This window comes from Neolamprologus brichardi, chromosome 23 (genome assembly GCF_056152115.1).
Source record: "Neolamprologus brichardi isolate AB-2024 chromosome 23, ASM5615211v1, whole genome shotgun sequence".
NCBI classification, from domain to species: Eukaryota; Metazoa; Chordata; class Actinopteri; order Cichliformes; family Cichlidae; genus Neolamprologus; species Neolamprologus brichardi.
Window position 1 is genome coordinate 20,290,163 of NC_142125.1, and position 22,475 is coordinate 20,312,637.

Here is a 22,475-nt window from a genome sequence, read left to right on the forward strand (position 1 = left end):
ATGCAATCAGGTGGGGATTCAGCAAGTGCTTGATTTGCTATTGCTTTCTGTTCCCTTGGCCAAGCACGCATTTTCAAAATATGTTGATCATTAAATTATCATTATCGGTTATCGTGGGAAGCTAAATTTGATTATTCATGCAGCTGTACCTCCATACTGTGTGTGCCTTGGGCATTTCTTCAAATTAGTTCAGATGCAAACTAACCCATCAAAACACCAAAGTCAAAGAAAGACATTAACTAACTAACCGAGGAAGCAGTAGACAAACAACTCTCATTGCTGCGAATTAGAAAATACTGCTTTTGTAGTTGCTTTGGTTGGTAGCAGATTGCCAGGGTTGCTTGTGGTTTGCATGAAAGTTGCAGATTTGTCTGCAAACACCTGCAAGCTACTCACCAACTGGTGGTAAAACTGTGAGAGACTGCAGTTAATGGTTCCTGAGGGATCGCTGACTGGTCTCTAGGCTTGTGTAACTGAGACCGGTTACACGCATGGCTAAAAACTGTTTTGCTGCTGATAACACTGCATCCTCTCATCCATATATGAACACTTCTCCCTCCAAAAAGCCAATAAAGAAAAAGCCAAAACATGGAAATGTAATTATTTGAGCAGAGCTGGTTTGTTCCACAGAACTGAAGTTTTCGTTTGCTGCCGTCTTTTGTCTCCTAAGGCATTTTGTTTTCGATAAATACACCAGAGCATACATACTTGAATTGCAGTGTTGAATTATTCACTCAGTGTAGCCTTGGAAGGATATCTCTTCTTCCTCAATGAAAAGTAAGTTATTCAACACATTATAAAAGCTGAAGCACAATTTTGTAACTCAAATTGCGGCCATGAGATAATCTCTTATTGTGCTGTGTGTATCCTCAAACACAATCATGAATTCTCACCTAAACATCACTTAAAAATCAGATCAGAAAGACACAGACAAAGCGTGTTTGTGCAGGCCTAGAGATAAACCCGTGTGATGCTCTGAAACATGAGCAGCCATCAGGTTTGTGAGTCCTCCTGCCTCTCCAGCTGAGGTATCGATGAGCTGCCGACATGTCCATCTGAGCGGAAAGAAATTGTCAAACTCAGCTGGCAGCCGTCTGAGGCTGATCCCGTCAGACAAAGCTGCTGCTGTTCTGAGTTTATTTTTAAATGTTCACACTGACTCCGATGTGAAGGTTACCGCAAAAAATTAACTGGAAACTTATCAAGCTGATTGAAAGTGCCCATTACGGGACTCTCTGTGCGATTTAAATTGTTTAAAGACATGACCTCAGTAATCTTGAACAAAGCTGATGGACTGCTCTGTTAACAGTTATTCCCTCCCCAAAGGGAGGGAGTAGGTTATCGGTTCTATGTGGTTGTCTGCTTGCTACCACAGTTTTCACAGGCTTAACAGTTTTCAAGATATCATATTCAAATTGTGTGATGGTAGGTACCAATAACCAATAACAGCTTGAACTGATCTCATTTAGGTGAAAACTGGATCAAGGTCACACCAATCATGAAAATCTGTAAAACTTTTATATTACCCACAATTTTTTACCAATCATCTTCAAACTTCAAACAACAGCATAATAGACCTTTGCCGACACGAGAAGCTAGGTTGGTTAAGTATTTCACCTTGTCCTTCATCGTTAGCGCTCAAGATCAAAGTTGACCTTGAAAAAAAATTTCAAGAAACCATATTAAGTAATATATCATATGAAAGGACATAAAGAGAACTGTACAACACACTTTGTATTTTTTCAATATGATTCCCTGCAATGTCACAATGATGCAATAAGAGGCTGGCATCATCATACTGTAAAAAAAACCAAAAACATAATAAAGATCAAAGCTTTAGTACAGCCATTGCCCTTTAGGGATAGCTGTACTCTCTGACTGCTAACAGACAAGACAGTAGAACAAAATTCCTCCCATAATAATGACAGTGCTTTTCAAAAGTAAATATAAGGAAGGATAATGTAATTAAAAGATTCAGAGAGTCTGTAAAATCTCTGTAAAGAAAACACGAGCCTGCAGACCATCATTCAATGTTGGTGCAGTTCAGGCGCCTCCGGCAGCACTGCCTTAAAAACAGAGCTGATTCTATGGTGGAGATTGCTGCATGAACTCAGGAACACCTCTAAAGGCAAAACTGTCAGCAGTAAACACAGCTCATTAAGTTAAAACTCTACCGTGTAAGGAAAAAAATGGACCCAAAAACATCTTCTTCAATGAGTCTGAGCTTGTTTAAGATGGCCTGAGGCCAAGTGGTGCGGGTCTGACCAATCAGAGTCTGAGACACTTTTTGAAGCTCATGTATCCTGTGGCCTCCAGGCTAAAGAGGAGAGGGACCATCTGGTGTGACATCAGCACAGGTGAGCAAACAGTTTTGAAAAAAAAAAAGAAAACCTGGGCATTAAATAAATATTTTGTAAATCATTTGCTCTCAGACTCACCATGGTTGTGCCTTTCGGTGTGAGCGTTGTTCTGGGCGACGATCCTGCCGTAACTCACGGGAGGAAGCAGACAGAGCAGCAGCCACAACATCTCAGAGCCCTCTGTTAACCTATCAACACAAATAAACATTCAAATATGAGCTGGGGAAAAGACCCACTAAACACCTAATGCTCCTAATGCACTTACTGCGAGAAAGTTTAGTTTCCATCTGATAACAGTGAAGTTTATCTAAGTGTCCACTTGTCTAAGAGTCACATGTTCAATTTTAAGGGGCATCAGTGAGTTCACCCTGCAGCTCCTCAAGTCCAAACACAACAGCTTTGCCTCCTCCAGTCATGAGACACATCACAAGGGATGAACCCCCCCCTCACTTCCTCCTTTCTCCCATCAAATCAGTCCTGAACAACACTGCCGCCTCACCAGATTCTCATTAAAAACTTCATGCATTCCTAAAATTACAACTTCTTCCAATGAATTAACAAACGTATGGGAGAAAAAACTCATTTAGATTTATCTGTTTACCTCCCAGTGTTGACAATCTTCCACGCGTTTGCAGAAGGAGCAGAAAACAAAATCTGCCTTGGTGCATATTACACAACAATAAAACAACAGAGAAAAACACTGTTCATTGGTATGGAAGTCCATGAATGCCCAAACTGGAATGTGATAATAATTAAATTTATTTAACTGAAATGGACTTGTAATAAAAAATTTAAAACTAAATAGCAAACAGACAGGTTTTGCTGATTAAATTATCCAAAAAGGATGTCCTCATCTATTTTTTTTGACCATTTAACTGAATGAGATGTAACACAGCACACAAAATACTCAGTAATCATAGAATTAACTTTTTATCCACATTTTTAAATGGAATTTATAAAAGAAATTGTCCCTTTTTAATCATTATAAATGCAAGTAATTGCCTTTACTCTTTACTTTTTAGCATTCTATGCAGTGAATAACTGTAAAAGCAGATGCTTTAGCCATTTGCTAATGTGTAGCATTTAGCTGTTTGGTAACACAATGCCACAAGATTCCCAGGAGAAGACATGCCAGCAAATTAAGCCCAATATCCGAATGTGAAATGCACAGAGAAAAGCCAAAAACCCAACTCAGACTATACAGGCCTCAGCTGGGATGGGAAATGTTCAAGTCGATGACAGAACAATTAAAAAAAGACTAAACAAGCATCACTTGTTTGGAAGAGTTTTCAGGATAAAACCTCTTCTATCTAAAAGGAACAGGGTAGCATGGTTTAGGTTCACAAAGTTGCATCTGAACAAACCACAACACTTCTTTAGCAATATATTTTGGAGAGACAAGACCAAAATGGAGATGTTTGTTCACACAGCACCGCTTTTGGAGAAAACCAAACACAGGACACCTTGCAGTCAGTGAACTGACCATAAACTCCTCTATATACCAAACTATTTTAGAGTCAAATGTAAGGACATCTGTAAGGACCACCAGCTAAAGCTTGAAAACTTGATCATGGAACAGGACAATAAACCCAAGAACAGCAGCAAATCTCCAACAGAATGGCTGAAAAAAAATGAATCGAGGTGTTGTAACGGCTCAGCCAAAGTCCATACTTCAGCCGGACCTGATTCTTCTGGTGCAACTTTAAGCAAGCTGTGCATAAAAAATTACATACAGACAACAATAAAGTGAGATACTGTTAAAGTCATACAGAAAACAATTCACTCTGATTTGGTCATGTGCAGTACAGGTGATGCTGTCTGCATTCCTGTTCACTTTGTATAACTGGGTCATACTACCTACAGAAATAGTCTGACTATTCTGCATTAGTTGGACGTATTAGTAATGGGCAGGAGAAAGAGAGCACCATGAAGTGGTCGAGGAGGAATCATCTGCTTATAAATGTGATCAGGATGTTAATGTGGTAGAGGAGTGCAAGTACTGTGGCATGCATGTTAACATAAGGCTGAACAGTTGGACCAAAATGTATACAAAATGAGGCTGTAAAGCTCCGTATCCTCTGGAGATCCTTCAATGTGTGCAGCAAAATGCTGGAGACTTTCTATCACTCAGCTGTGGTGAGCTCAGTGTACTTTATTGTGATCTGCTGGAGAAGCAGCATTGGAGCTGGTGACACATACGGACTGAATAAACTGATTACGAAGGCTGGCTCTGTGATTGATTGAAGACTGAAAACTTTTGAAGTTGAGGTGGAGAGGTCACTGACCAAACTGTTATCTGCCGTGGATAATCCTGACCACCCTCTGCACCACTTACTGCCGATAGTGGTTAGGAGTGAAGCACCTTCTCTAACAGGCCATATGTTATCACCAACTATAATTGAATTATACCTGTGTGACCTGGCAGAGAGGCATCTGCCAGCTATTATTATAGTCCTTGTACTACTATGTTACTATAATTTTATTTTGACTTCTATATCATTACTTCAAGTTTTTGCTGTTAAAGGTGGCTCTATAAGCTACTTAAGCATGGCACGTAGTTTTTTTCCATGACTGCATTGTGACATTTTTAAGGACCCACCGAAGGATCTGAGGCTTTGAAGTAACTTGTATGGAATCAACATTTCTGACAGACCCAGACCCAGTGCTAACATGTACATGGAGCCAGAGGGCAGAAAACAAGAGGAATTGGTAATTCAAATCGGTTGAATTCATTTTCATTTCTATAGTGCCAATTCACAACAATTCATCTCAAAGTACTTTATATTGTCAGGTAAATACCCTAGAAATAAATCCCCAAATCACACAACCTCCTACAACCAACCACTTGGCTACGATGAGAGAAGAACTGCCTTTTAAAATGAAGAAAGCCCCAGCAGAAGCAGGCTCAGAGAAGGGCAGCCATATGGTGAGAGGAAAGGAAAGTGAGCAAAGAGAGATTGGAGAAAAAGCAAACTAGAGGAGAGAGGCCCAAAGTTTACTAATAACTAATAGTTGCAGAGTGGTGTACACAACGTAGAGAATGAAAAGAGTTTAGCGAAGAAGAAATGGCCAGTGCATCATGGAAAGCAAGAGTATATCCTTCAGTGTGCATATTTGTTTAATATGAAAGGTGAAGGACATATTCTGGTCAAAAATGACTCTAAGATTCTTCACAGTGTTACTGGGAGCCAGAGTAGGCATCTGGTTGGATACCATATTTCTAAGATTTTAGGGCTGAGTATAAAAACTTCAAATCTACCTGAATTTAGAAACAGAAAATTAGAAGTCTTCCAAGTCTTATGTCTTTAAGACATTCCTGTAGTTTAATAACTAATTTTTGTGTGTTAAGATGGGTATCGTCTGCATAGCAATGAAAATGTATGCCGATTGATATTATGCTGTCTGTGAAAACCAGCAAGAAACTGCAGATCTCTGAACTAGTTAGTGGTGACTTAGTAACTTTGTTTGTAAGCCAGAAAGACTTGCTGAAGCTGTACTTATTTTTTTAGAGAAATAAAGTCAAAGTCTGGGCACTAGACCTTGGTCTGTAAAATCCAAAATTGGTTGTTTCAAATTAGCAATTGAAAGCTGGACTACCCACTAAACTGACAAAACAACCCTGACAGAACAGATATTGGACATGTTTTTGGATATTAAGTCTAAAATATTGGCACTGTTTTGAAATTGGAGGGATTTTTGCCCATGTGTAAGGTAAGATACTGACAATTTCTTCTTTTACGGCTCAGTCTGATGGGTTCATTTTCCCACAGCCAATATTACATGACTTAAAGTCAGCGGACTTCTTAACTTAGGCTTAAATATGACTCCAAATAGTTAAAGATGCATTACAAACACATCTTCTGAACACTAAAAAAAGAAAAACTTGGTGTAAATTCACTTTCAAATTCTGGATGATTTCCAAGTTGCTGTCTTTTGTTCTCCTCTGTAACTCTAACAACTGCTGATGCTCATTCGCTCCAGCTTACATCAGATCTTATTTATCTTTCGAAAAGTGAATTACCCTGCAATGTTTGCACGACCCACAAAGTGGTTTAATAGTACTTACTGTCACCAGAATCCTCAGAGACTAGTCAAACCATCTAGATGAAAAGATTAAAACACTGTTGGAGGGACTTTGATGTTTCTAGAAATAAAGTGCTGCAGTATTTCGACCTGTCCCCTCACAAAACATGATTTTTTTAATCAGAACATATCGTTGCCGTGACACTGACCTTTAGGTTTCTGTGTTCGATAACATCAACGATATCAGATATTAGAGGGTCTGCTCAAAGCGCATTACTTTAATCAGCTTACTCCACTGAACTGTTTCCTCAGAACCTACTGAGCATGTGCGAGAAGTCATAGATGCACATTTACACACACTGCTGAAGGATCAGGAGAGTGGATTTATTGATATGTTTTGGTGGTTTTCTCTGCAGAGGTAAAAACATAAGTCATTCTCAAGACGTGCTGTGATCGAGGGGCAAAAAGAAGATAAACGTTTTCTGTCATATCTATGTCTTTCTATTGAGAATAAGGGTCTTCAGTAGGAAAAACAAAGTCTTGTAGTCTAAAGTCACTAATAAGCTGGTTGAATGCTGGATTTTCTTGGCACTCAGGAACTATTGAGGACTACGCAGCTGCAGCTTCCTAGAATCAGCTAAAGTGACCATAAAAAGATTTTTCCAGGAGCTCGGGAACTTTGCAGGGTCTAAATGTGGTTTCTTGCCTGGCTGCCGACAATATTTCAGAAGTGACAGTTACCTGTCAAACAACTACAAGCCTCTTCATTTCTGATTACCTGCACTGACTGTGAAGTTTATTTCTCTTTGCAAATTGTAGAAAAAACCACGAAGTTCCCCTCAGCAGGTGGATGCAGTGGCATTAGGCCTACATGAGGCTTTCACCCAGGAGTCTGAGGTTCCATCACCTCTACTACTTCTACCACCACTTGTTTGTCTTTCATCCATTTTAACTTTTCTTTCTTTCGTTTTTTTTCTTTGTCATGTTTTTCTTCTTCATTTTCCTAACACGCTCCAGATTTCCACTCCATGTCTCCTTTTCATTAATGCCTACTTTCTACTTTTCCTTCATACCATATATCCATATTTTAATCTTAGTTTGTTCTTTGCATTTTCCTTGTGTCCCTAATTTTATTCTGATCTTTTGGATCCATTTCTTTTCTCAGTGTTTTTTTTCTTACCTTCCTTCTTACACCTATATTGTTTACACTGTTTACTTCTCCTGTTCATCTGCCCTTATGTACTTTTACTTCATTTGCTTTCACCCCATCTCCTTATTTCTTTTTATTACTTTGTTTAAATCCTTTTACCTGTCACGTTCAAGCTTGCCTTCCTTCTTTCCATGTTATCCACCTCCCTCTGCCTTTCTTTTACTGCTCATAGCTGACCCTTACATGTAGCTGATTAATGCTTTAAGCTTGGACTGAATTTCTGGGCCGTCCTGTTGCTGACAACTGTATGGGCATGAACCTGCATTAGCAACAGGAGACATGAAACAACAGGAGGAAACAGTATAAATAAATCTGTCAGCCTCCCTCATCATGACTGCGTGAAGCCTGTGTGACATTAATGAAGCCACACGGGGGCTTAGGGCCTTTAAAGTCTGGTCTTATGAAGGCAAAGATGACAGAACTGACATGCAAACAGCAACAATAGCAGCAGCTCAGCTCCATCCTCCAGCTCTAAGACAACAATCACAGCAAATAATTCCCGCCTTGATCTCACAGGATTACTGCGAGGCCTTGTTGGGTTTTATCTGGCAGCCTCGGCTCACCCTGACACGCCACAAGGCGCAACACGACCGCCTCAAAAAGCACAAAAAAGTCTCGGTTTCTAATCCCTCGGCATCCCTCACCAAACATCTGACCTACAAAAAAAGCCAAACACTTCTCTGCACTTCAGATTTTATGTTTATGTTTATCATACCCCGTGCTCTGTATTTAGGGATTTTATGGGCTAACACTTGTGATAAAATAAGCTCTTTGTGTTTTTATTTTGAGGCAGTTCAGTTGGTTTGCTGGCTAGGGTTTAAAAACACCACCTCGTTAGAACTTCAGTTAACATTTTTCTTAATGGGTTTTTGTGATCGTTTTGCATTTTTGTGCAGTTATTTGTGTCTCTTGTGTGTCTTTTTTAAAAATCTAGAATATTTTTTGCATTGCTGTGTCAGTTTATATCACTTTAAGTCTCTCTGCCGTTATTTTGTGTCTCTTTTGCAACTTTGTGTGGCTGGTTTGCTTAAATTTTTACTCTTTGTGGTCTTTTGCCATTTAATTGTGGTTGTTTTATATATCACTGAATTTTCTTTTGTATCTCTGTGTCTTTGGCATTTTTATAGTCATTTTGTATTTCAGTGCTGTCATTTTATGTCTATTCATTGTCTTTTTGAATCTTATTTTCATGTTGTGGTCAGTTGATATCACTGGGAGTCTCTCTGTAGCTCCTTTGCGCCTTTTGCCTGATATGTATCCCTCTAGAGTAATTTGGTGTCTCTGTGGTCTCCTTCCATTGTCCACTTGTGGTTATTTCACATTTTTCTGAAGCCTCTTTGTGTGTTTTTCAATTCATTTGTGGTCATTTTTGTATTTCCTGCCTAGTTCTTTGCATCTCTTAGTGTCCTCTAACAACTATTTGTGGTTCTTTTATGTTTCTGTGAAATTGTTTTATCTTGTTGTGGTGAGTTTATATCACTTCTCTCTGTGATCATCTTGTATCTTTTTGTTCTGTGCTTGGTTTTCTTTTGAGCATCAATTTATAGCTGCTAGATGAGCTCTGAGACTTTCCAAAAAAATATTACATCTTTTGACTCAGCATCTCTGTCACTACACACTAGTGAACTATAATTACAACTGAAAAACAAGCATCATTTCAGTTTCAATGAAAAAACGTGACGGCAAAGAGAATCCTCACGTCCACTGTGAGCTAATCAGTCACATGGATCTTTTTTTTTATGACTAAAGCAGATTTCTTTCAATCTTCATCATATTACTGCTGAGCAATTAGCTAACTTACAGCTTCCTGTCATGCAGAAAATATCTAAAAGCCTGAGGGAAACGTGCCAAATGAGCTTAATGCATGTGACTCTCTGAACTGGTCTTTTTCTGGCTCACTGTTTGCGGTTTAGCCTTAGAGGTCCTGCACAAACTGAGGAATGTCCACTGCTCTTCATTCATGCTCCCAAACTACAGAAAGGCTCTTTGATGCTGCTGCTTTGTGCTTCAAAGTAGACACCAGTTTCAAGTGAACATAAATAATAAGTTACAATGTGCCATTGACTGCTAATGTGCCCTTAGAGAGAGAATATCCAACTCTATTACAGAACTTGGATATCTGGGCCCTAAATTCACTGAAAAACCTGATGTTTTTCAAAGATATGGAGACGACCCTACCCAGTAAACACCAGTCAGTAAATTATCACAAAGGCTCATCTCACATTTGCCACTAAAATCTTGATGATCCCCGAGACGTTTGGGAAAATATTCTGTGGAGCGATGAAACAAAATCTGAAGTTTTTGGAAGGTTTGAGTCCCGTTACATCTGCATAAAGCTAGCAGCATTTCATAAAAAGAACATCATTGCAACAGTCAAACATGGTGGTGGCAGTGTGATGGTCTGAGGCTGCTTTGCTGCTTCAGGGTGACTTGCTGTAATTGATTGACCGATGAATTCTGCTTTCTATCAGAAAATCCTGAAGGAGAGTTTACATCTGACCATCGGTGCAGTTGGGTTATGCAGCAGCACAATGACCCAAAACACATGAGCGGGTCTGGACTTAAATCCAATTGAGAGACTTTGGCATGACCTTAAACAGATACTTTAAGATTGCTTTTTTTCCTCCCTTAATAAATCAAATCATCGTTTAAGAAGGTTAGGATATGTATTTTTTCTAATCCATTCTTCTTTTGCAGCATTTATCAGATTTGATGGTTTTGTTACAGACTTTTCAAAAAAGTGTTTTGCTTTTCTTTCACAAATGTGGGGATTAAATTGTGTTAAAATGCACAAAATAGTGATGTCATGTTTTGTGACGAGGATCCAGGCACAGAGAGACTTGATGAATTTAAGAATCTCATGATTTAATAAAGAAATTTGCAGACTTGCACGGAGATGGTAAAATTATGATGACTGATAACGGAGACGAAGACAACAGACAATGAGGACAGGGAGGAACAGGGTTTAAATGCACCAAAGTGACAGTCAGAGAGAACTCGGGACAACATTTAAGGATGCAGGGACTGACAGAGACAGGTTTATCTTGCCTGGCTGGGCAGCTCTCTGGGTGCTCAGCACCCCCAAAGCTCTGATCCTAGAATCGCCCCCGAAATAAGGCATAAATTATGAGAAACTTCTGCACAATCTGACTTCTTTTTGAAACCAGGTAATTCCCCCTTTGCTGGCTGTTAGAAACAACAGTACAGTTCTAAGGCAGTTCCCCACTGGCTCTAATGCAGGTTTGTCCAAGTGGTCTTGCGGTATCCCTGGCAAAGCTGTCACTCAACTGCTGTCGTTGGGTAAAATCAATGTCAGTCACTACGCTGTCTCTTCTTTTCAGTACTATCAATAAGTGGAAAATTAATTTTCTACTCAGCAGCCTTATGTAGGAAACATTAATTAAGTTGTTGATGGGAGACTGCAGTTGCAACACGTAATCAGTTATAGCTAAAGTTCATCTATAAAAGGTGCTATCTCTGTTATAAGCATCAGGTTACTTTGGGCAGAAGTAACCTGATGGGGTCCTTGACCGGGGGATTGGCCAAATTTAAATCAGCTAAGGTTTGATGCTACATAAAGTTTTTTATGAACTTTATGTAGCATGTTGTAGAGTACAGCATTGCTGAAAATGAAAAATTATTGCTTTGTCTGTATTTCATGTATGCCTTATTTAATGGAAATCAGTGCCACAGGTGGTTAAATGTGTTGGGTTTTTTTGTTGGGTTTTTTTAAATCACAATTGTAAAATGCATGGCTAAGGCTCCCATCTCTAGGCCTTGGCTAATCAGGAGCTTTGTGGTTTGATCTGCAGCTCCTCCGGCAATATTAATTGTTGGGTAATTGCATTAAAATGCTCCAAAAGGCACCAATGGCACAAACACGATTGAGAAGATAAGTTAAGTAATGCCAATTAGCGGAGACGAGGCAGAGTTAGTCCCCCTGCGTGATAGATACAGGGCTTAAAAGTTAGAGAGTAAGACGCTGTGAATGTGGATTGCAGTAAAACAAACAAACACGGGCCTCTGAGAGAAGGAAATCACTCTACATCTAATAGTTCATTTACTATTCGCAAGTTGAGAGAAAGACTCTGCAACACGAGACAAACTCATGGACTGTGGAGTCGAGTGCATAATATGACCACTGTTATCATATTTAAGGAAAAAAATTATTGTGTATTTTCCCCAGAACATGCTGTTGACCATAAAATATGAAATCTAATTATGTTTCTGAAGAATTCAGCGAAAGAGCATGAGGAGGCTCTGTGCATGATTGGTTTAATAACAACTCATGTGGTAGTTATGATCCAGTTATACATTTAAAAAGTTTTCTGGACAGGGGGAATTGAAATCAGATTATCTTGGTTCTGTTGTAAAAAATAGACACCAAAACACTATTTATCAATTTAGGAAGTTAAGTCGTTGGCTCACCCTCTGACATTAACATACATCTCAACCGATGTGATGAGATCACAACTGGGCAGCTGCAAGTGAGAGATGTCTGGTGGTGCAAAACTCGATTATAGTGGTTCGACAAGTTAGTGCCAAACAGGAGGTGTTGTTGCTGAAATGCTTGTTTCATAACATGGGTCACACTATTTGAATTCTGAACCTTTGTACTTTTAGACTGTTCCAAATGCACCAGCAGCTAGAAATTTGTGCTAGAGAATAAAGGAGTGAAATTCTACATCAGTAAGTGAAATATTTTTGCAGTAATTCAAAGGAAGCATCAAAACAAATTGTGGTCAACAATGTGTGGTGAGTAAAGTCAATTCGAAAGTAAAGTCCTTTCGAATGCGTGCAACAGCTATAATGGAGCAAAAGCTTCTTGGATTGTCTGTTAGTATAATTAACCTCAATCAAGCACAGAGCAAGCCATATTAATTGTTAACATGGTCCAAAAGGAACCAACAGCACAGACATGGTTGAGAAGATAAGTTGAGTGATGCCAATTAGCAGAGACAAAACCCAGTGGATGGCTATCAAACTGAACCTGCACTGAACCTGCTATTTGAAGTGCCCCGAATTATAGAAAACGATTAATTTTTATAAAAGTGCAAAACCTGTAAATTTGTTGAAAAGAATTTCACATTTGTTGTAAAAACAAGAAAAACAAAAAACAGACTGTAAACATGTTCAATTTACCTGAAAAGTGGAACATTTTAATATGGAAGTCTGTGAAACTCTAGGTTCTGTAGACTCCCATGGTGATGTCAATATATATAGTACGATGCTGTGCAAAAAGTCTTGAGCAAGAAAAATGGATCCTGTGATTTACCGAAACATACATGCATACATGGAAATAATGTATATAAAATCAAAACAGAGTTTGACTTTTTCTATCCAGGTATGATTTTACTGCATTGGCAGTGTTTGGGATCAATGTCATGCTAAAAAATGAAGCCATTCCTAATCAGATGGTTTTTCATGGTGAATCAAGATGTGATGGTACATCTCTGTGTTCTTAATTCAATCATTTGTTTAACCACGAACCATGACAGAGCCTCCACCGTGTTTTACTGATGGCTGTAGACACTCACTGTACTTCTTTCCTGAACTTCTCCCTACATACTGACAATGATTTACGCCAAAAAACTTCAAATCTGAATTCATCACTTCATCAGACCTGTTGCCACTGATTTACAGTGCAGTTCTTGTTCAACTTTAATAACTCAGCCTTTTCTCCTTGTCTCCCTTCATTAAGAATGGCTTCTTGACAGCCACTCTTCCACTGAGACCATTTCAGATAAGGCTTCAATGAATACTAGATGATCAACTGAAGACCCAGATGCATCTCTCAAGTCCTGCGTTAGGTCTTTGCTGGATTTTTTCCTGTTTTTTGAGGACATGACTTTCAGATAAGGCTGCTCGATTATGGCAAAAATGATAATCACGATTATTTTCACTGAAATTGAGATCTCGATTATTTGACGATATTTATTTAACCCTTTAAGACCTACCATAGAACCAAGTCCGCCAGAGCTTATATTATTTTTTTACATGTTGTAGTGCCATTTGTGGGAGCATTTCAAGTTGCTATACATCAATACAACTGTTATAGCCCATATTTTAATAATATGTATGCATTAAGTCCATAGTAATTACATTAATTGCAAAAAAGTGCAATAAACTACAAAAAAATTGAAAATCGTTTTTGTTTTTTTTACATATATTTCTACTTGGAGAAATTTAAGAGGTTTATCCCTCAAAACTTTAAATACAAAAAAGTTTGCAAAGAAAACAGCATGTGCATCAAAATAAACTATTTCCAGCAGTGCAATTCGAGTTCTAAGCATCCCAGAAACTATTCAGAAAAGTCAAACATGAACACCAGTATAGGCTTTTAAGGCCTACAAGTAAAAAACGACATTTTCCGCGAAAATGACGACAAGCTGATGGCATGAGATGTAAGTTTCATATGCAAAAAAAATTATTGCGCTAGCTTACATGGTTCAGGTTCTGTAAAATAGTTACACAAAACGAGCGTGCTGCTCTGACCGGCTTTAAAGGGTTAACAATAACAATGTATTGAATAATGACTTTAAAAAATAATATAAAATAGTGTGCAAATACTGATAACAGTGCAAATGTTTGCAATAAATGAAAAATGTAAACATCTATGTTTAGTGAACTTTGCAGTGTTGCTCTGTGGTGCAGCTACTACACCGTAGCAAAGTTTACACCTTGTGTCTACTTGATCCACGTCTGACACCGCGAACCCATAATGTTTCCACACCACTGAAGTTTTTTTTTTTTTTACCTCTCTTTTTAACCAATGGCAGTCACTCTCCTCTCCAAATAACTTCTGCTTAGCTTTCCGAGCTTCCCTCGGGTCCTCTTAATTGTTGTGATGCGTGTTCGAAATGCAGAGAGGTGCGCTCGATTTGCCACACGAAGCAGCGCGAGAGTAAAGCATGAGGGAGGTGCTAATAATCGGCTCAGTCATTTTTAATGATCGTTGAAAGCCCAGATCGTAATCGTGATTAAAATTCGATTAATTGAGCGGCCCTACTTTCAGATACTGCCCATCTGCTGTATATAATTCTTCTTTTGTTCTCCACTCACCTACATTTTTAAGGACACATTATGTCAAATCACCTTTATGCACTTCTACATATTCTCTCCTCTGGACCAGGGCTACAGACACAGAAAGAGAGCAGATAAGTGTGACTTCTGAAATCTGAAGGTTAACTATTATAACCCTAAACCTGCATTCATTTCCCCCCTAAACTACCCCTAAATACCTACAGAGTAAAGCCTCATTTCAAGGTAAAGAACAAAGCTTGAGAGTCTGTCATTTAAGACCATCAGGTGTAAATGCAGGTGGAGCAGGCACCGATATGCAAACAGGTGATCAGCAGCATGGCAGCAAAATAGGAAGAGGAAATCAGAGAAGAGCATGTGCCACGTCTTCCTCTCCGTCTTTGCTTTCTTATCAAATCGAACTTGATATTTCCATTTCCAAACACTGCAATCTTCATACTGCACAAACAACTGCAGTGATACACATGCAGGAAACAGGAAACCAGCTCAGAGCAGAGCTGTGAGTCAGCCCTCTAAAGTAACTTTGCTTGTTTGCACTCACACATATTGAGCGGTGAGATCCCAGGCAGTGAAAGCAGTCATTCCCTCGGGCTGCAGGTGCTAAAAACTAAAGGAGCTGCTGGTCCACTCATCATTGAATTCTTCCTAATACCCAATTTGTCTCAGGCAAAGATGTTAGAGCCCAGCTGTAGATCATTTAATAAGCTTTTATTTATTATTGTATTAATTAAACACTGAATCAGAATTTCTCTAAATACTACAAAAAAACTGAAATGTAACGTCCAAAGCACTACTGAAAACAAAAAGGGAATTTAAAAGTGACAAACAGCACAGAACCATGGGACTGTGACAAAAGCAGCTTGAATAATATTCCCTGTGTGAGATTTACCAATGGGATGTGTTGACGAGAAATCAGCTGATGTGGGCAGGCACTGAGATCAGCTGATCTGAAGAGGATTAAGGTTGAGCGTCACTCTGTTGACATTCTGAACTTTATGCTCAATTTGTAGGATGAAACTGCTTCATTTGTTGCTCTGGTTATACGTGTTACAGGGATGTGTAGAAGGATATACACTCCGCATGTGTGTGTATGTATACACACTGAAGTCAGGTATCATTTCCTTTCTTTAGTTATTTTTTCTCATACCTTAATAAAGATGGAAATAAATAGAGAGAGAACAGTGAATAGTAAATAGTGAGCACCTATTAGCAGATTCCGAGGACGAGGGGCTTCTCTGAAAGTTTTCCCATAAGGGAAAACAAGGCTAAATATCACGAACCGGCATTTCACAGTGAATTATGGAGAAAAAAAATTCCTTTTAACATAATTCACTCAACTATTATTCACTGTACTTGACTAAATCCCAGTCAGAGGCAATAAAGAGAAAGAGAATAATAACACAACAGGTCTGCTGGCTTATTGTAAAGATCATAATTATAATTATCTGAACATTTTAAATAATCACGATTATTTTCACTAAAATTGAGATCTCGATTATTTGACGATATTTATTTAACCCTTTAAGACCTACCATAGAACCAAGTCCGCCAGAGCTTATATTATTTTTTTACATGTTGTAGTGCCATTTGTGGGAGCATTTCAAGTTGCTATACATCAATACAACTGTTATAGCCCATATTTTAATAATATGTATGCATTAAGTCCATAGTAATTACATTAATTGCAAAAAAGTGCAATAAACTACAAAAAAATTGAAAATCGTTTTTGTTTTTTTTACATATATTTCTACTTGGAGAAATTTAAGAGGTTTATCCCTCAAAACTTTAAATACAAAAAAGTTTGCAAAGAAAACAGCATGTGCATCAAAATAAACTATTTCCAGCAGTGCAATTCGAGTTCTAAACATCCCAGAAACTATTCAGAAAAGTCAAACATGACTTATAAAAACACCAGTATAGGCTTTTAAGGCCTACAAGTAAAAAACGACATTTTCCGCGAAAATGACGACAAGCTGATGGCATAAGATGTAAGTTTCATATGCAAAAAAAATTATTGTGCTAGCGTACATGGTTCAGGTTCTGTAAAATAGTTACACAAAATGAGCGTGCTGCTCTGACTGGCTTTAAAGGGTTAACAATAACAATGTATTGAATAATGACTTTAAAAAATAATATAAAATAGTGAGCACCTATTAGCAGATTCCGAGGACGAGGGGCTTCTCTGAAAGTTTTCCCATAAGGGAAAACAAGGCTAAATATCACGAACCGGCATTTCACAGTGAATTATGGAGAAAAAAATTCCTTTTAACATAATTCACTCAACTATTATTCACTGTACTTGACTAAATCCCAGTCAGAGGCAATAAAGAGAAAGAGAATAATAACACAACAGTTCTGCTGGCTTATTGTAAAGATCATAATTATAATTATCTGAACATTTTTATCATTTAATTTGGCATAATAATTATTTAATTTAATAAGGTTGATGCATTTAAAAACACATCCTTTCTGGGAATTTGCATGAAATTCAGGTATAATTTGAATGATGAATTAAAGAAAAACGAAGGTGGATGGGGATAAAAAGGTCAGGCTAACAGGTGTTTTTGACTCTGAAGGGGCCTTTACTGTAGGGCGCTTGCAGCGGCAGCAGACTAGAGACTCAGGTAGCAGCAGGAGAAACAAAGGGAGCACCGTGAAAAGTTGACAACCATCACCTATGGCAATGCTCCACTCACGGAGAACCGAATGTAACAGGTTTGCATACAGAAACTTTCTTGTAGATCAGGGATGTCAAACTCATTTTACATTGGGAACCATATGCAGCGCACTTTGATCCTAACTGGTGAAACTCCCCTTTCTGTCAGTGTAAAGTAGTTAAACTGCAATCCCTGAGATATCTTGGCAGTCGAAAAACAAGTGCAATTTCAACAGTATGCCTCAGTTTTAGGATCTGATAATGAAAAGCTGCTGTAGTAAATTAAATAAATGTGTCAGCGTGGCTCTTTGGGCTTAAATTGTAAGACATAAATGTGAAAAATTATTGAAAGACTTGTTGTAGCTCATTGCCTAGACATCCCTGTTATAATAAATCAGAACTTTCCTGTCGCTTGCTTGTTTGTCTCTTACTTTTATTACTGTAGTATGAATGACTGTGGGTGAGCAGAACAAGCTGTAATTTGTATCAAAATACAGTTAAAAGTCTAAAATTTATGTCTTTTGTCACATTTTCCAAAGCTGTCCAATGGGAAAGATTGGAGTCTTTGGCAGGCTAATTTTGATCATTTTGAGAGCTTTGTGGTTAAAAAAGAATATATTTTTTTAATCCTGATTATCTCGCTTTCAGTTTCATTAGAAGGGGAAATCGTTAGTGAAATTAAAGACCCGATTACTCACCCAGTCTTAAGGGGATCAAATGCAGAGTGAAACATGCTGGTGGGAAGATTAAAGTCAAATAGACTCTGTTATTCCTCTGGTTTGCATCTCTGTGAAGAAGGATTCAAAATGCAATGGGATAATGAGCCCAAACACGCCTCAAAGCTTTGAAGACCAAAGAAGATCAAAGGAGTGCTGACTCCACAGTCACCTGACCCTGACCTGGCATTGTCATGAAGACTGAAAAAGATAACTCTCCTTGCGTGGCAAGTTGCTATGTGTTTCTCATCCTCTCATTCTGATGACATGCAGGTATGCAGCCAGTGAGACATGAACACAAAAAAACAATTAAATGTTTCCATGCTGCTGTGTCTGTGCAAACCTGTGATTGTGAGCTTATAAAAGTGGTCAGGGTCTGCAGCAGATATTCAAAAAGCCATTAAAATAAACCTTATCTCCTACTTTAAAAGAATAGGGCTACTGCATCTGCTGCTGCTTCGTCACGGCGCTGCGCTCCCCACAGGCGAGGCGCTCCCCACAGGCGAGGCGCTGACCTTTAAAAATTAAGTTTCTAATTACATCCAAACACACAAGCAGGAAAATATGGGCTGAACAGACGTGTAGTGACTTTAACGAAGGGAGCACAAGTTTATGTATCACTGTACCATCCAGTTTATCAAACCTGACGAAGGCACAAAAGCTTGATGACTTTTAAAGAGCAACAAAAGCCCAACAAAGGAGGTTGGTGGTAGGGGGGGCTGTAGTAGGCGGGCATCTATCGACCACACACTGGTGAAATTCTGCCCCCTGTTGGTGATGGTTTTAGTTAAAACCGCAGAGAAAGTAAAGCCTTCGTCCTACCCGCTGCTGTTGCCCTCGTGGTCGGTGGTTTACGCCACAAGTGACATCACATCCCCTGGCACAAACCACATTTTGGTGTGTTTTCAGCCAATCGTGCATCTCTTGATTTTTATAACAAGTGCATAATAAGTTCAAAGTCAGGTTGCTCTTCACTGTTTCAGTGATATATCCACACAGAAGCTCTGATATATCCCTCTAATTAAAGAGAGGAAAATCCTGCAACAGCTTAAAAAGCTGAGACTTTTAGGAAAAAGTCTTCCATATTGGGCGCTATACAACCAATGGTGACGAAGGAAAAATGTGTCTTTCCCAATCAGTCGGTGGGTGTTTGCTGAAGGCTGCTGCCTGTCGTTAGGTAAAATCGTCTTGCAAAGAGGTGCTGAGTTTGCCAGTAATTTACAAGGAAGATGCCGACTTGTGTGCAAACACTTACTTACTGCTTACTAATCATCAAGCAGTAGTAAAACTCAAAAAGTAGCAGTAGGAAACTGGAAACAGAGAACGCCTATAATGAATGTTTTATCAAACACGTTTCAAAAGACTCAGCTTTTACTTCGAAGTCTGTATTTCCAGTTTGTTTTTCAGCTGATCAGGAGGATCAAGGAGTTTCTTGCTAACCGGCCCAGGAATGACATTTTACCTAGCAACCATGATTATGAGTTGATCCTGGACCAGTCTGTAGGCCTGTGTGACCAGGGCCTTCTTCACTTGATCCTACACTGTCACCAAAGTTGTGTACAAGTTAACAACACTGCGAGCATAATGGACAGTTTTTTTGACAGGGCTCCCGTCACAAATGCAGAGGTTGAAGCATCGCAACATCATGAAGATTTTCTTGTAAATCAAAGGGGGGGCTAGCAAAAAAAGATTGGGAACCACTGATATAGAGGCTTCAAAATAATTGCCAAGAGGTGTTACCAAGATGGTTGCCAAGCGTTGAGAGTTTGTTCCAGAAAGACTTTAATTGCGCTCCATATTTTTCACCCTTTTGAGAGCTGCTGCCTTATATATTTATTTTTCAGTTCTGGATTCATGTACATTTCATTTACAGCTTAATCAGAGCAGCATGACTTGTTTCTTTCCAGCCTGACATGTGTATGTGTGTGTGTTGTGAGTGTGTTTGTGTGTGTAAGCGATACAAGCTTTACTTAAGAGTCCAAAGGTCAGCCTGCGAGTGCTTTGTCTTATTTATTTTTTTCTAAACAGCTTTTTTCCCGCAGCGTATGGGATTAGCTGGCTGCCTTATGTTGAACTCAGACCGAGACAGAAAATCCTCAAATCACTGACCCGCTCCGACAATCCAGTGTAAATTCTTCAAAAGAAAAGCACACAGGCCACAATGAAAACGACTGGCTTTAATGCTGTCACTTTTCTGCTCGCTGATCTGCAGACCATGCTGGAGTGAACAGACACCAGAGGCTGAACAGCCTGCAAATGACAGCTGCTCAAGCACTAATGCCAACCCTTTAACAGCCAAAGAAGAGACCTGAAAGTCCTCCCAGGAATTAACTTGTGTTCACATCCCTGTAAAGTACAAGAACATGTTTCTGTCACTCTGTGACCACGGTTCTAACTGTCATGTGCAGTGATAAGTCTTATCTGGAGGATGTATGCTGCTCTGTGGTTTCCATTTTCCACCAAACCATCACAGTGCCTTGGGCAACGCACAAAGGAAATATAGATCTGAATGGACAGGGGTGTTCGATCCACAGGAACTCACATGTTATGTTTGGTGTTCAGCGTTATATAATCCTGCATGTCCATGTTGACCCAATCCCACAGCAATCTTTGATGAACACAGCCAGAAAATTGGAGTCTGCTTGAAACAGCTTGAATCTGAGCTGAGAGCCTTAAACACAGTGTGTGCTCTCGTGATTTTGTTGTTTAAGAGATCTTAAACTTATTTAGGTAAAGTTAATAACTGAAAAAGGTAATAACACAACTTAAATCAACAAATCTGAATACTTCATGACTCTACTATAGATTTCAGGGCACTGAAAGTCGGGCACAGTTCAGTTTTCTGGAAGCAGAACAGTCCTCTAAAATACTTTTAAAGTGAACCTGCGTTGCTTTTAAATAACAAGGTCAGTAACTGTACAACTAATCCCCGTGAGCCAAATGCTCAGGCTTTAGGATGCTGTTTCTTTCTTTCGTCTTTTTTTCTAATGTCACAGAGAGTGGGTATCCCTGATATGGCCATCTTTTGCCATATCAGAACTGCCTGCTGGTCAAACTTTCACTTTAATAGTGTCAGCCAATCAGAAGAAGTGCCTCAAAGAGGAAAGAGCTAAAACAGGTTGTTTCAGACAGAGAATGAGCGGAAGACAGCATCTGAGTTTGGACGACAGATCTGGCATACTTTCAGGTTCTTTAGATGCTCAAAATTAAATCTTTCTCCCTTCTTCTTGAGGCTGGTTGGGATCTATTGTGGAAAAGAGTTTGGTTTTTTTCAATATTTCATTTTCAAACTGCAAATAACACATAGCTACTTCAGTAGGGTCCATCAATAATATATTTAGATGTGGAAAGGAACAGAATAGGTGCCCTTTGTCAGGCTATGGTTGCCAGTTGGGAGAATAACCTTGCAGTTCAGGTAAGTCTGTGGTTCAGCTTTATATGTCCATCTTAATGTATGGATGATTAAACAGTGTAAAAGGTGATTAGATCAGCGATCAAAGAAAAAAGCTAACTGGTGGAGTCATTGTTAGGACAGATCAAGGCTCTTAAACTCTTAAAATCCACATTGCCTTTTAGCCACTTGCTAAAAAAATTATTTTAAATAAATTGCATCAATTTACTTTCTAAAAAATATACCCTTTGTGCTGTGAGAAAAATCGACAGTGCGCCTTATAATCCTGAGCGCCGTATGTATGAATTCTGGTTGTGCTTACTGACCTCTAACTGATTTTATGTGGTACACAGCGCTCAAAAAATCTTCTTGCAAAATCTGTCAAAAAACATTTTTTGACAGATTTTGCAAGAAGATTTTGGTACAACTTTGGTAAGCTACGAAGCCACACCGCTTGATGGATTGTCGGAGCATTATGGCTACCGTAGTAAGGAGCCTCGCGGACTCTGAGTAACCTGGGTCCAAAACTCCGTCCCTTCAGGTCCCAAAGTCAAACGAACTCACTGAGAGTTAAAAACTGTCTAAATTTTTTCATCTTTAATAAGATGATAAGTGTTGCTGCTTTACCAGGTGTAACAGTGAAGTTTAATATTCAAGCATCCATGAAAACATAACCGACTTAGAAGTTAGCAGGAAGTTAGCTCGCTAGTTTCCACCTAAACATGATATAGCATGTTCTGACTGAGAGATTTCTGAAAAAAAAAACAACTTACAGCTCTGCTATCACTTCCAGCATAAATGAAGACAACCAAAACCAAACAGCAGTGAATTTTGTAGGGTTACTGAAGTTGGGCTAGCTGGTATATAATGATGTGCTATGTGATCGCTAGCGACACAGCTATGTTAGCATAACATAAACACAGTGAAGCTGGAGGATGAACGTTAACCTTTTTCCACTTGATAAAAGTTAACATGAGGGTTCCTGATGGTTAGAGACAAATGCAATCACATGGCAGGATACTGTAAATCAGGGGTGTCAAACTCAAATACACAGTGGGCCAAAATTCAAAACTGGAAC

General features: G+C 39.0%; 1 protein-coding gene across 1 annotated transcript in view; it reads right to left on the reverse strand.

The window, feature by feature from the left end:
- crfa4 (cytokine receptor family, class I receptor 4) overlaps positions 1-22,475 on the reverse strand; it is a 48,754-nt gene that overhangs the window by 20,506 nt on the left and 5,773 nt on the right. Inside the window, exon 2 of the mRNA XM_006800353.2 lies at positions 2,439-2,548. Within this exon, the coding sequence (XP_006800416.1) occupies positions 2,439-2,529 (91 nt within the window). The 5' untranslated portion in view covers positions 2,530-2,548. The remainder of the gene's footprint in view (positions 1-2,438; positions 2,549-22,475) is intronic.